Raw genomic sequence first — 12,359 nt, forward strand, 5'->3', positions numbered from 1 at the left:
TTATGTGAGGCAGAAAGTTATGGTAGTTTTAAACCACATAAAAGTTAACCACCCTTGTTTGCCCAGCAGAATAATCCTTACGTATCAGAGACTGTTGAGGGGGAGTCAGCATCTGTAACGGTAGAACTAAATTTCATTTACCACTTGGAAATAGAGTGACTGTTCTGGAAAAAAGCTTAGGCCTGGAACGATGGTTCCAGAAGGTTAGTGGAATGTTGAGAGAGGGGTCATTAGTGACAGGAATAGAGGATGAGAGCAGAGAGGTTAGATTGCCTTTCATCATTTCATGATTGAAGCTTTGAGAGAGAAGCATGAATCTTATGCTTTGAGGTATAAGTCTGAAAAATGAGTGCTCCCAAATATTTTAATATTGGCACAAATTGTTGAAGGTGCCCCAGGTGGTTGCTGACTTTGTGTCAGCAAGGTGGTGTGGGCTACTCTCAGGTTTACAGAGGGGTTTGTTAGGGCCTTCTTCTGAGTAGAGGCTCTCTGGCTCTAAAATGATTGACGTTAAGACAAAGGCTGTAGGTCAGATAGCTCTCAAACATTCACAGGCATTGTTCTGGATGTGGACTGTTGCACTGTGTTTTGTGTAACATTAAGGTCCTCAGTAAAGTAAAACGAGAGGGATACCTTGATGTTATTGACAGAGGAATCCTATTAGAGTATTGAAGTGAGCCTTCATGAGTGTACATGTCTTAGAGTGCAGTCATTTATTTTTCTGTTCGTTCATCAAATATCTTAGAGCATATGTGTCTTGGATGCATCAATGAATAAAACAGACAAAAACCCTCGCCTTCGTGGAACCTATATCCTAGTGAGGGGACAAAAGAGGATTATAAACATGAAAAATATGTAAATTAGTGTGTTAGAAGGTAAGTGCTATGGAAAGGAAAAACTACTCCGGTGAGAGTATTGGGAAAATCTGTAATTTTATTATCAGTGTAGACCTACTTGAGAGGGTGACATTTGAGCAAACATTTGAAGGACAGGCAATAAGCTGTGTGACTTTGTCGGGGAAGGGATCCAGGCAGAAGAAACAGTTAATGCAGAGGCTCTGAGGTGGGACTGTGCCTGTGGTGATGAAGGCATAATGAGAGTCCCATGTGTCTAAAATGAATTGAACAAGAAGAAAGATAGTAAGTAAGAATGTTAGACCAAGAATGAAGGGTTTTTTTGTTAAATTCTAGTTTGTTATCACTAATACAGATTATATTGTTAAATATATTGTTGTAATCATTTAATTAAATTGGCCATGTTTAAATGTAATGATTAGTAAAAAATGTAGTTCAAGTCATAAAGTTATCAATTATTGTGTATTTGAGGAATAACTTTTAAGTTCTGTATCCTTAAGGTAGTGGTTTTCTTTACAGAATGATTTGGAACAAGTACTGCGTCAAATTGGTGATAAGGACCAAAAGATCCAGAACCTTGAGGCCTTATTACAGAAGAGTAAAGAAAGTATTTCCTTATTAGAAAAAGAAAGAGAAGATCTTTATGCAAAAATTCAGGCTGGTGAAGGAGAGACTGCTGTACTTAACCAGTTACAAGAAAAAAACCATACCTTACAGGAACAAGTAAGCTTGTCAAATGTATTCTATTTCTAAAATTTACTTTTATCACTCTAAATGTTAAGTGCTTTATTTAAAAGATTCTTCATTTTGCTTATTTTTAAGTACTTAAAAATATTATGTATTTTTGACAAATACCATCTCATTTACTTTAAGGGTGGATTCCTATTACAGTGAAAGTAACAACGTAATTTGACAAAGGAAATTACAGTTCATGTCCCAGGATCTAACTTATTACCTCTGTGACCATGAGCAAATCATTTCATCTTGTTAGTTCATTTGTAAAGTAGAGATGTTATTAATAATGCATGCTTGTCTCATGGCATTTTGTGATGTTTTGTAAAACAAATGAATAACAAAATATATTTATAAACTAAAAGTACCAATCAAGTATTAGCTGTTACTGTGTATTATGTCTTTGGAATATATAGCTAATAATAATTTTGGTAAGTTGCCTTATTATTCTAACATTCATGTATAATTTAAAAGGAACTTTTAAAATTTAGCTTAATGTATTTTCAAACTGAAACGAACTTTTAATTGCTTTTTAAAAAGAATTGTCCAATAAGAGAATTATAATTATATAAATGAGAAAGCAGTAAACAAAGTATCATATCTTACCATTCTTCTAATTTGGATATTAGAATATAACACAAATTTTCCCCCCAATTTAAAAGTTAGCCTTTTTATGAAAAAATTCAGTTTTCATGAAGAATTATTTAGACTGGTTTTTAGTTGTAAATTGTATACAACTGGACATTGCTTACCATACGAATATGACCAGGAAAGTCTATAAAGTTTTTTAAAAAAGAATAAATAAATCTGTGTACTTTTGCTTCTGACCATAGAGTAACTGATACCTATTTAGTCCTCTAATAAACAACTAGAAAAATAGGAAAAAATGTATAAAATCACTATTTCATACATTTTGTACAACAAGCAGTGCAAGGCTTTGATCCCTGAGAGAAGAGAAGTGTGGTGAACCTTTTGACCACTGCAACTTTTGACCTGGAGGCATTTGCCAGACTCTGGTACAGGTTGGGGAAATCCAAGGAAAGCACAATAGTATCACTGAACTGAGGATGAGAGCTCAGGGAGCCTGAGGAAGCTCAAATTTGCAGGGCAGAATGTCAGAGAGGAGGCAACAATGGAGAGAAAAAGCTCCAAAACTTGGCATAGGGATCCACTTGAGCTTTTAGCTGAATGCTAAGTTTTATGCTCATAAGATGGTATTCCATAAGGCCAGGCAATGTACAATTATTAGGAGCCTCAGGCTGAAAAATTATCAGAACTCACAGCAGTGGAGATGTTCAAGTTCCAGCCAGTCAGAGAAGAAAAATGTGGTTGAACATATGGGGGCATTCAGTAGAAATCCCAGAAATGTCATTCCTTAGGAGTAAAGCTAAACTAGCCTGGGTAAAAGCTAGTATATACCTGACCTAACAAAGCATAAAAAAAAAGCTTTGAAAGGATCCAGCTGAACCATAAATATGTTAACTGCCTGCTGAAACAAAATTCAACATTCTTTTAAAGAAGACAAGAAAACCCAGACCTGTCACAAGAAATATAAAAAAAATTTCTTGACCTAAAAAGCAGAAACAGGAGAAAAAGTCATTCAATGGAAATAGACCATGAAATGAGAGATTAAATAGTCATCAGACAAGTACTTTAATACTGCTCTTAAAATATGCTATAGATATAAATGAAAAAAGCATTAACAGTGGAAACAGAAGTGGAAATGATAAAAAAAAAAAAGAACAAAAGAGAACTTCCAGAGATAAGAAAAAAATATCTAAAGTGAAAATTTCATTGGATGGGCTTAATAGATGAAGTGAAAACAGTATTAGTGAACATTAACACAGGGTAATTGAAGCTGTTCAAAATGAAGCAGAGAGAGAAAAAAGGCTGTGGGACAGTAACTGTGTAATCTAGCATACATATAACTAGTGTCACAGAAGGGTTGGGAGGAGGAAAGTATTTATAGAAATAATGTCTGAAAATTTTTAAATTTGATTAAGACTATGAACCCACAGATTCAGGAAGTTCAATGAATGCCAGTCAAGGTACACCAAAGAAACATCAGATGAATTGGATTTCATCTAAATTAAAAATGTTTGCTCTTCAAAAAAGATAACATTACAAAAATAAAAGCTAAGACACAGATTGGGAGAAAATATTTGCAATACATATACCAGACAATTCAGAAATATCCAGAATATGTAAGGAACTCTTATTAATCAGATCAGTGATTATCTGGGGCTAGAGATGAGTGGAGGGTGCTGAATGACTACAAAGGGGCATGAGGAAGCTTTTTGGGGTAATAAAAATGTTCTCTATCTTGATTGTGGTTAAATAAGTGTATGTATCCATCAAATCTCCAAACTGTACAATTAAATTGGGTGAATTTTATTTCATGTAAATTACAGCTAAGTAGAGGTGGTTTAAAAAATAATAATAGGAATCTCCAAATTTGATGTTATTTCTGAAGATTTTGAGAGATTATGTTTACTTATTTTTGGAAAGATGCCAACAGTTTTTCTGGAAAAAGGTTTGAGATAACCTGTCATAGAAGACTTTAGTATTCTCATGGTGAGTACATTTGGGTTTCTTAGTTCTTGTTATATCATTTGTGACCCTCATGATTAAGAGTGTTGCTTGTACGGTAGGTAACTCAACTAACAGAGAAGCTGAAGAATCAGTCAGAAAGCCATAAACAAGCCCAGGAGGATTTACATGACCAGGTGCAAGAGCAGAAGGCACATCTTAGAGCTGCACAAGACCGTGTTCTTTCTCTGGAAACTAGTGTGAATGAAATAAATACTCAATTAAATGAAAGCAGAGAGAAGGTCTCCCAGCTTGACATACAGGTAATACTGCAATTTAATATGAATTTGTATGACCAAAGAATGAATTTTAGGCCAACAGATGTTTTAAATTCTGTTTCTCCCTCTCCTTATTTCTCTTCCTTTCTCTCTCACTTATCAATGGAAAAAGGTTGGGAATAGGAATTAAGAAAAGGTTGTATCTAGACAGTTTGTTGAGCTTTCCTGTTTCACTTTTTATCTTTCTTGGAGCAAACTGCACTTTCAGAAACCATCAGAGCTTTTCACTTTCTTTGTTTTCATGAACTCCTTATTATTTTTGAAGTTCAAAGTAGTTTGATATTATAGCATTAGATTTCTATGTTAAATACCTTTTTAGTTTGATTTTTAAATTTTACTTTAAAGTTTTCATTAAAAAAAAATACCTTTATATGGTACTGTTAAGTATTTTGAAATATTCTTTCAGAGGCCAATATAGAAACCTTGCTCATTGAGTCAATCACAGGGTGGAAATTAAGACATATTTCTGTCTCTGTTCTCATCATTCTTCTATACTATAATACTATATACAGGTATACTTATTAGAACTTGGAGAAAGAGGATTCACATATCTTTCTTTTTAAAATAGAAAATATTTGTTAGATGAGTTATATGATCACGCAATTTGTACATGTCCAGTTTAAGAGAGGGAGAAGTATTTTGTTGTCATATAGTGACATATATCATCAGCTATGTCATGATAAATTTCATCATTCATCCAAACATTTTTAAGAGTCTTCATCCCTGCTTCATATACTTAGTTTTCAATGTCTGAATCCTTGTTTTTTGCCAAAGGACTTAATTTTTAAAAATATTTTAGTGGCAAAAATTATCCATGTTCAAGTAAGGGGAAATTAAGAACTAAATACAAATTAAATGACTTGTACATTTTGTTACAGATTAAAGCCAAAACTGAATTATTACTATCAGCAGAAGCAGCAAAAACTGCTCAAAGAGCAGATCTTCAGAATCATTTGGACACAGCCCAAAATGCATTACAGGATAAACAGCAGGTAGGGGAGCTTAATGCAATTTCATACCATAACCTAATGTTCTGGTAGATAAATTAATTGCAAATATGTATAAAATAACATTTAGTTTTATATAATGTTGTGATTGACTTGCTTATTTCTTTTAATTTCTCCTCAAATTAAGAACCAGTGGAATGGCAGATGCAGGAGTCAGACAGATGGAGATAAAAATATCTTTGGTTTTGATAAAGCTCAATTGTTGTGCAGCTATGGTTGGGCTTCTTAATATTGTATTTCTCCTTTAGTCCAGACCTTGGTGTGGAGCTGAAATATTTACTACTAATTATTGAATTGTTCCCTCATCCCATCAAGTACCAATGATTGGAAAAGAGAGAGAGACTCCCATGTTTTTAGCTGGTAATCTGATCATGACCCAGATATACTTACTGTTGGAAGGAGGTAAAGAGTACCATGTATTCCATCTCAATAATAAGAGTTACTCTCTTTTTTTGGGGGTAAGAGTAAGTGGGATTGTAGGGAATACAGAAGTTACTTTTCTCAATACTTCTGATAGAATGAAAAACACTTACACTACTTTAGGGCCAAGGTAAAAATGGTGGTAAATTTTTCTGACCTTTTGATAGGTAGGAATTTTTAAAGTTTGCTTTTTAATTTGAGAAGTAATACTAGTTGTTGTTTCATCTTTCTTTAAACAATATAGTAGTGTATCACGTTAACAAAAATTGATACTATTTTATACTTATGTTAAACCTGAATCCCATTTTCCTCAGAATGTTTTTTATTAAATTTAGTATACATCCTTCCAGACTTCTGTAAGCATTGAATATGTATGTGTGTGTGTGTGTGTGTGTGTGTGTGTGTGTTATATACACCACACTCCAAAGGAAACCATCAACAAAACAAAAAGGCAGCCTACTGAACATATTAGACACAATATATAAAGAATTCATACTACTGAACACCAAAAAAACAAATAATCCAATTTTTAAAATGTGTGGAGGATATGGAAAAACATTTTTCCCAAAGAAGATATACAGGTGGTCAGTAGATGTTCATACATCACACATAAAGATGTTTAACATCACTGTTCCTCAGGGAAATGCAAATCAAAACACAATGAGATGTTACTTCACACCCAGTCAGAATGACTAGTATTAAAAAAACGAGAAATAACAAGTGTTGGTGAGGATGTGGAGAAAAGGGAATCCTCATGCACTGTTGGTGGGAATGTAAATTGGTACAGCCACTATGGAAAGCAGTATAGAGGTTTCTCAAAAAACTAAAAATAGAAATAAATACCACACAACCCAGTAATTCCACTTCTGGGAATTTACCTGAAGAAAACACAATCACTAATTTGAAAAGATATATACATTCCTATGTTTATCACAGCATTCTTTACATTAGCCAAGATATGGAAGCAACCTAAGTGTCCATCAATAGATGAATAAAGAAGATATGGTACATATATACAAAGGAATATTACTCAGCCATAAAAAGATGAAATCTTCCATTTATGACAACATGAATGGACTGAGAGGGCATTATGCTAAGTGAAATAAGTCAGGCAGAGAAAGACAAATACCATATGCTTTTACTTGAATGCGAAATCTTAAACAAAAATAGACTCAAACACAGAGAACAGGCTGATTGTTGCCAGAGGGGAGGGACTGTAGAGGTTAGTGAAATAGGTGAAGGGGATTTTTAAAAAACCAGTTTTACATAACAAGTAAACCTACAAAAAAGGAAGTGATCAAAACTTTATTAGCAAATGTTCAAGTCTATTAATAATCAGTTGCAAATTAAGACAATAATGGGATATGCCCTTATTGAGGTATGTGTGTGTATGTGTTTAACACTGGGAGGATTGGAGATTATATAGAAGGAGAACAAGCCACTTTCAGTCACTGCTAGTGGTAGTACACATTAGTTCAATCTTTTGATAGTGATAGGGGAAGCTGTTCGGAAATACATTTCAAGAACCTTAAGATTATTCATATTCTTTAGTTTACTAAGGAAATAATAATAGCTTTAAGTATGCTATTTGCAGTTCTGTTACTGAATGCAGAAAGTTAAGTAGCAATGTAAGAATCTAAAATAGGACATTTGAGAAAAGGATGGTCTGTATCAATAAAATGGAAATTTACCCAGTCTAGTATAATGATGTTTAGAAAATAATGAAACAGTTTAATGATGCATTAAGTGAAAGTGAAGTTACAGTTAAATAGTATGTAAAACAAAATCTTGTTATTTTAAAAGTATAAATCAAAAATAGAAACATACAGAAAAGACTGGAAGGAAAGTTATCAAAATTTTAATAGTGATTATTTGTGGGTGGTAGATTTACTAGCAATTTGTATTTTATTCTTTCTGTGCAAATAGGTATTACAAAAGAATTGAACAAGTATTAATGTAATCACTGTGTTTTTAAATATGTTTTCAAAAAGTGTGAACATTGAAAACATTTAATTATGTAAGTGTTATTTTATTAGTAGTGTATTTAATATTCTGTTGAATCTTTTCGCTCCTAAAATAACTCTAGAAAAAGCTATTGAGCTGTTATGCATATAAAGACAGTATATCAAACTATGTATAACTTCAGTTGAGGTCCTTTATATTGGTGGGTAAATATAATCTCTGATAAATCATTAAACTTATCTGTGGTCTTACTCCAAACAGTTTCTTAAATAAAATCAGATTTTTCAATACTGCTTTGACCAAACATTTGGGCACTATAGTAAAGTGAACCTTACCGAAGCTTTCTTTAATTGTACTTTTATATAGGAGTTAAATAAAATCACTACTCAGTTGGATCAGCTCACTACAAAATTGCAGGATAAGCAAGAACATTGCAGTCAGATGGAAAGTCATCTTAAAGAGTATAAAGAGAAACGCCTCTCTTTAGAGCAGAAAACTGAAGAATTAGAAGGTCAAATTAAGGTTTGTATAAAATAAATTGAATTTAATTAGCCATATTTTTTACTGCTATAGCAATGGAAACTGATGACCTACAAAGATTTTAAATCTGCAAACAAAACTGAAGTTGTGATGTAAAATTTTTAAAATTACCTGTAATTTTTCACATCTTAATTTTGAATTCCATCTTTACTTTTAATTTCTCTATTAATTGGTCACTTTTACAAATGACAGTTAACATATATATAATGGGTTCAGTGTAATGTAACTATTTCCAAGAGACAACCAATGAAGGATCTACTATAATTTCAAGGAACTTAACCATTTTATGCTTGTTGAAGAGTCTCTTTTGTTTTAGCATTCCCACCTCCTTATCTTCTTATTTCAATATAGTATTTCAGATATGGTAAACTTCCTTTTTTAAACTGTACATTTTTACCCTTTGGATTTTGTTTCTTATTTTATGTAATGATTAAAAATAACAGAAAATCTATTCTATTGAAAAGTACCTAATGGGAAGTTTATTTGGCTATCTTTTTAAAATAGTTATTTAAAACCAGGAATGTCTATTGTGAGTGTCTATTATTATTAGGCCTTTAACATTTTGTAATTATTATTTAGGAAGTATTCCATATGTTTTACATAGATATATTGTTATAGAATTAGTATATTTATATCAAATATCCAATGTAAGTGTTGAGTGAGGACCACAAGTACCTAGATTGGTTTATAAACTATATAGGATGCAAAATTATTACAATTATACAGGGAAATGCATTGCTTATAGATACTCTATATACTTAACAATTTAATTTTGTAATTTGCAAAAATACATACATATATACATATATATGTGTATATATATATATGTGTATATACACACACACACACACACACATATATATATATATACATATATATATATATGAGAGAAACTACACTATGAAAAACAATAGTTTTTTTGACCCAGAGATTAAAAAAGCAAAATCAGAAATGTAATTGGCTTTATAGTATGGTCATTAGATGCTAATTAGAAGGAGGACATGGCAACTCCATTTTAGTTTTTAATACTTACAATTACATCATTGCTGCTAACTACGAATATAAAAGATATATTTTAAGTGGGTCCTGCTATGACACTGTTATACTTAGTTTTTTCATGCTTCAGTGAATAACTTTTGCTCAAGTAATAGACATAATTATTTTAAGCTTATTCTCTTATTCAGAGTTAATTTTGAAAAGTAAAAATTTAGTGACTACCTATTAGGTATAAAGCCTGCTATTGCCAGATTCCAAGATAAATAACTCCTTTACTTAGTAAAGGCTTCAGAATATGTTTTTTATTATAATGTAAGTATTTTGTGGTTGTTTTTGTATGTTATGCCAATACCAATTTGAGTATAAACAAAAATGTTATAATATTTAATAATAGATGGAAAGTTATTGACATTAAAATGATTACTATATTTCTTCCATAGAAATTAGAAGCTGAAGCTCTTAAAGTTAAAGCAAGCAAGGAGCAAGCTTTGCAGGATCTACAACAACAAAGACAGTGGAACACAGATTTAGAGCTTAGAGCCACAGAATTGAGTAAACAACTTGAAATAGAGAAAGAAATGTAAGCTAAACTACATAAGGAGAAGATTATAAACTAAGTAATAAAGTTTCCTTAAGATTTCAATTTCACTATCATAGTGCCTAAAGATTTATTAACTGTTTTTTTTGTGTTGATTATATAACTGCTGATGTTAATGTGAATGAAAAACAAAGCCAGCATAATATGCTTCACAAGAAAGGATCAATGAACCAGTTGGCCTGAAGTTCTCTCTGAGTAACTTCTTAATGTGGACTTCAACTTATTTAATAGATACGAGGATACTATTATTTTTAGTATTTTTTTTTAGTCAATTTTGGTAGTTTGTAATAGATACAAGGATACTATTATTTTCTAGTATTTTTTTTGAGTCAATTTTGGTAGTTTGTATCTTTCAAGGTATTTGTCCATTTCCTCTAAACTTCAAATTTATTAGTATAATATTCATAATATTATTATACTTTTAAGTTCTGTAAAATCTTTAGTGATGTCTCATTATTCTTAATAGTCATAATTTGTGTTCTCTTTTATTGACCAATCTTAATTACAGATTTATCAATTTATAAAAAAAACTTAATTTTCTTTGTCAACTTTCCAGTTCATTTATTTCTCGTCTTACTTTTAGCATTCTGTTCCTTACACTTGGGTTTAGTTTGCTCTTCTTTTTATAGCTTCTTAATGTGAAAGCTTCCTTGTGGCTGTCTACCTTTTGTAGTATCTGTTTCTTTTTTCCAATTCCTCACTCTGCATTTTGTCAATGTCAGATGTCAGATTTATGCAGATGGTAGTTTCATGTCTTATTCTAATGAAATCAGTATAGTTTGACAGTTTTTCAACAGATGGAATAAATTATCTTGATGAAGATTGCCCTTTCTCCCATTTGTACTAAGTGCTCATTGGGCTCACGACAGCTCTCACTGTAAGGGTAGATTAGTTTAGAAGATACTAGGATCTAAAAGATTAATTGGTATATGAAATTCTAAATGTGATTGGTGGCACAGGGGGTATGTGCTTCTGGATGCTTTCCATATAGCCATAAAAGTGCTGAACTGGGCTATCTTTCCTTAACTCCCAAGGTAGTATTAGTCTCTTGCTTAGCTTGTTCTTGCTGATGCTTGGATTGGGTCTTGCCATGAGATCTTCAGTGGACACATAACTCACTGGAATTTTGATGGTTAAAAATCAGTTCCACCCCATTCATTAAGATGTATTCATAGGAGGGCTTGTGACCAGTCACATTTTGGTAGACTTTGTCTTTACATGCCAAACAGGCCACTTTGAGTGAGTTGACAGAGTTGATCTATGTCATGGGGATGAGGGTTTTTCACTCAGAAATAAAGATGGAGGCTGAGAGCATGAGAAAGGTAAAATGGGAAATTCCAGTTCAAGGAAATAAAATCAAAACCATCAGAATTGGTAATTAAGTTGTTTCATACCTTAATGGTTTCATCCTTGTTTTGGGAGTGATGATGAAAACTTTCTCACATCTAGTAAATTGGGTACTGATTCTTCAAATTTTAAGATTTGGAGATGCATTTTGTACCTCCAAGAGTATTCCATTTTACTATTATCATAGTTTATAGTGCCTAGCTATTTGGGAAGCACATCTTATCCTTCATATCACTCCTAAGTGGTTCATCACCTCTGGAACTCAGTCATCAGTCCATGAAGATCACCTCTTAGATGGTTTTTGTTTTGTTTCCCAAGGACTCTATAGGCCCAATGATTACTTATATTTCTAATGGGCTCAATAGAAATGGGCCTATTTTCATTCTGTGTTTTAATCTCATGGTTCAGACTCAGAGGCTTCCACATTATATTGGGGTAATAAAACCTTTTAATATTAACATCTTTTTTGCCTGCATACTTTTTGCAGATGTTTCTTATGTGGGTCTTGTATTTCTAGAATGCTACCCAGGAAGGGAGACCTAGGTAAGCACATCCAGGTTTGAGTAAACCTCACCCCTGATCCCAGGGTTCAGCTACCCTTTCTAAGGCCCACCTACATTTATGCATTCAACTCTTTCCTTCCAACTCACATCTTACAATGTATTTTCATCACTGTGCAGTTTAATATATTTTCTAATACCTTCCGTGATTTCTTCTTTGATGCATAGGTTATTTAGAGGTATGTTGCTTACTTTTCAGATATTTGAAGTTCTTGTAGATATCTTACTGTGACTGATTTCTAATTAATTCCATCATGGTCAGAGAATATACTCCTTAAAATTCAAACTTTCCTGACTATCTTGTTTTTGACCCAATGTATGATTTATACTGGTTAATTTTCCATATGCAATATGTATACTCTATATTGTTGGGTAGAGTGTTCTATAAATACCAATTAGGTCAAGGTAGTTGATAATATTCTAATCTTCTATATCCTTGCCAGTTATTTTCTCTGGCATTCTATCAGTTTTTGAGA

General features: G+C 32.3%; 1 protein-coding gene across 3 annotated transcripts in view; it reads left to right on the plus strand.

Moving 5' to 3' along the window:
* EEA1 (early endosome antigen 1) overlaps nt 1–12,359 on the plus strand; it is a 141,006-nt gene that overhangs the window by 96,099 nt on the left and 32,548 nt on the right. For all 3 annotated transcript variants that reach the window (XM_057486515.1, XM_036891056.2, XM_057486516.1), the window contains 5 exons: nt 1,374–1,577; nt 4,238–4,438; nt 5,332–5,445; nt 8,209–8,364; nt 9,819–9,958. In XM_057486515.1, coding sequence (XP_057342498.1) covers nt 1,374–1,577; nt 4,238–4,438; nt 5,332–5,445; nt 8,209–8,364; nt 9,819–9,958 — 815 coding nt within the window. The remainder of the gene's footprint in view (nt 1–1,373; nt 1,578–4,237; nt 4,439–5,331; nt 5,446–8,208; nt 8,365–9,818; nt 9,959–12,359) is intronic.

The sequence above is a fragment of the Manis pentadactyla genome, chromosome 10 (genome assembly GCF_030020395.1).
Source record: "Manis pentadactyla isolate mManPen7 chromosome 10, mManPen7.hap1, whole genome shotgun sequence".
NCBI classification, from domain to species: Eukaryota; Metazoa; Chordata; class Mammalia; order Pholidota; family Manidae; genus Manis; species Manis pentadactyla.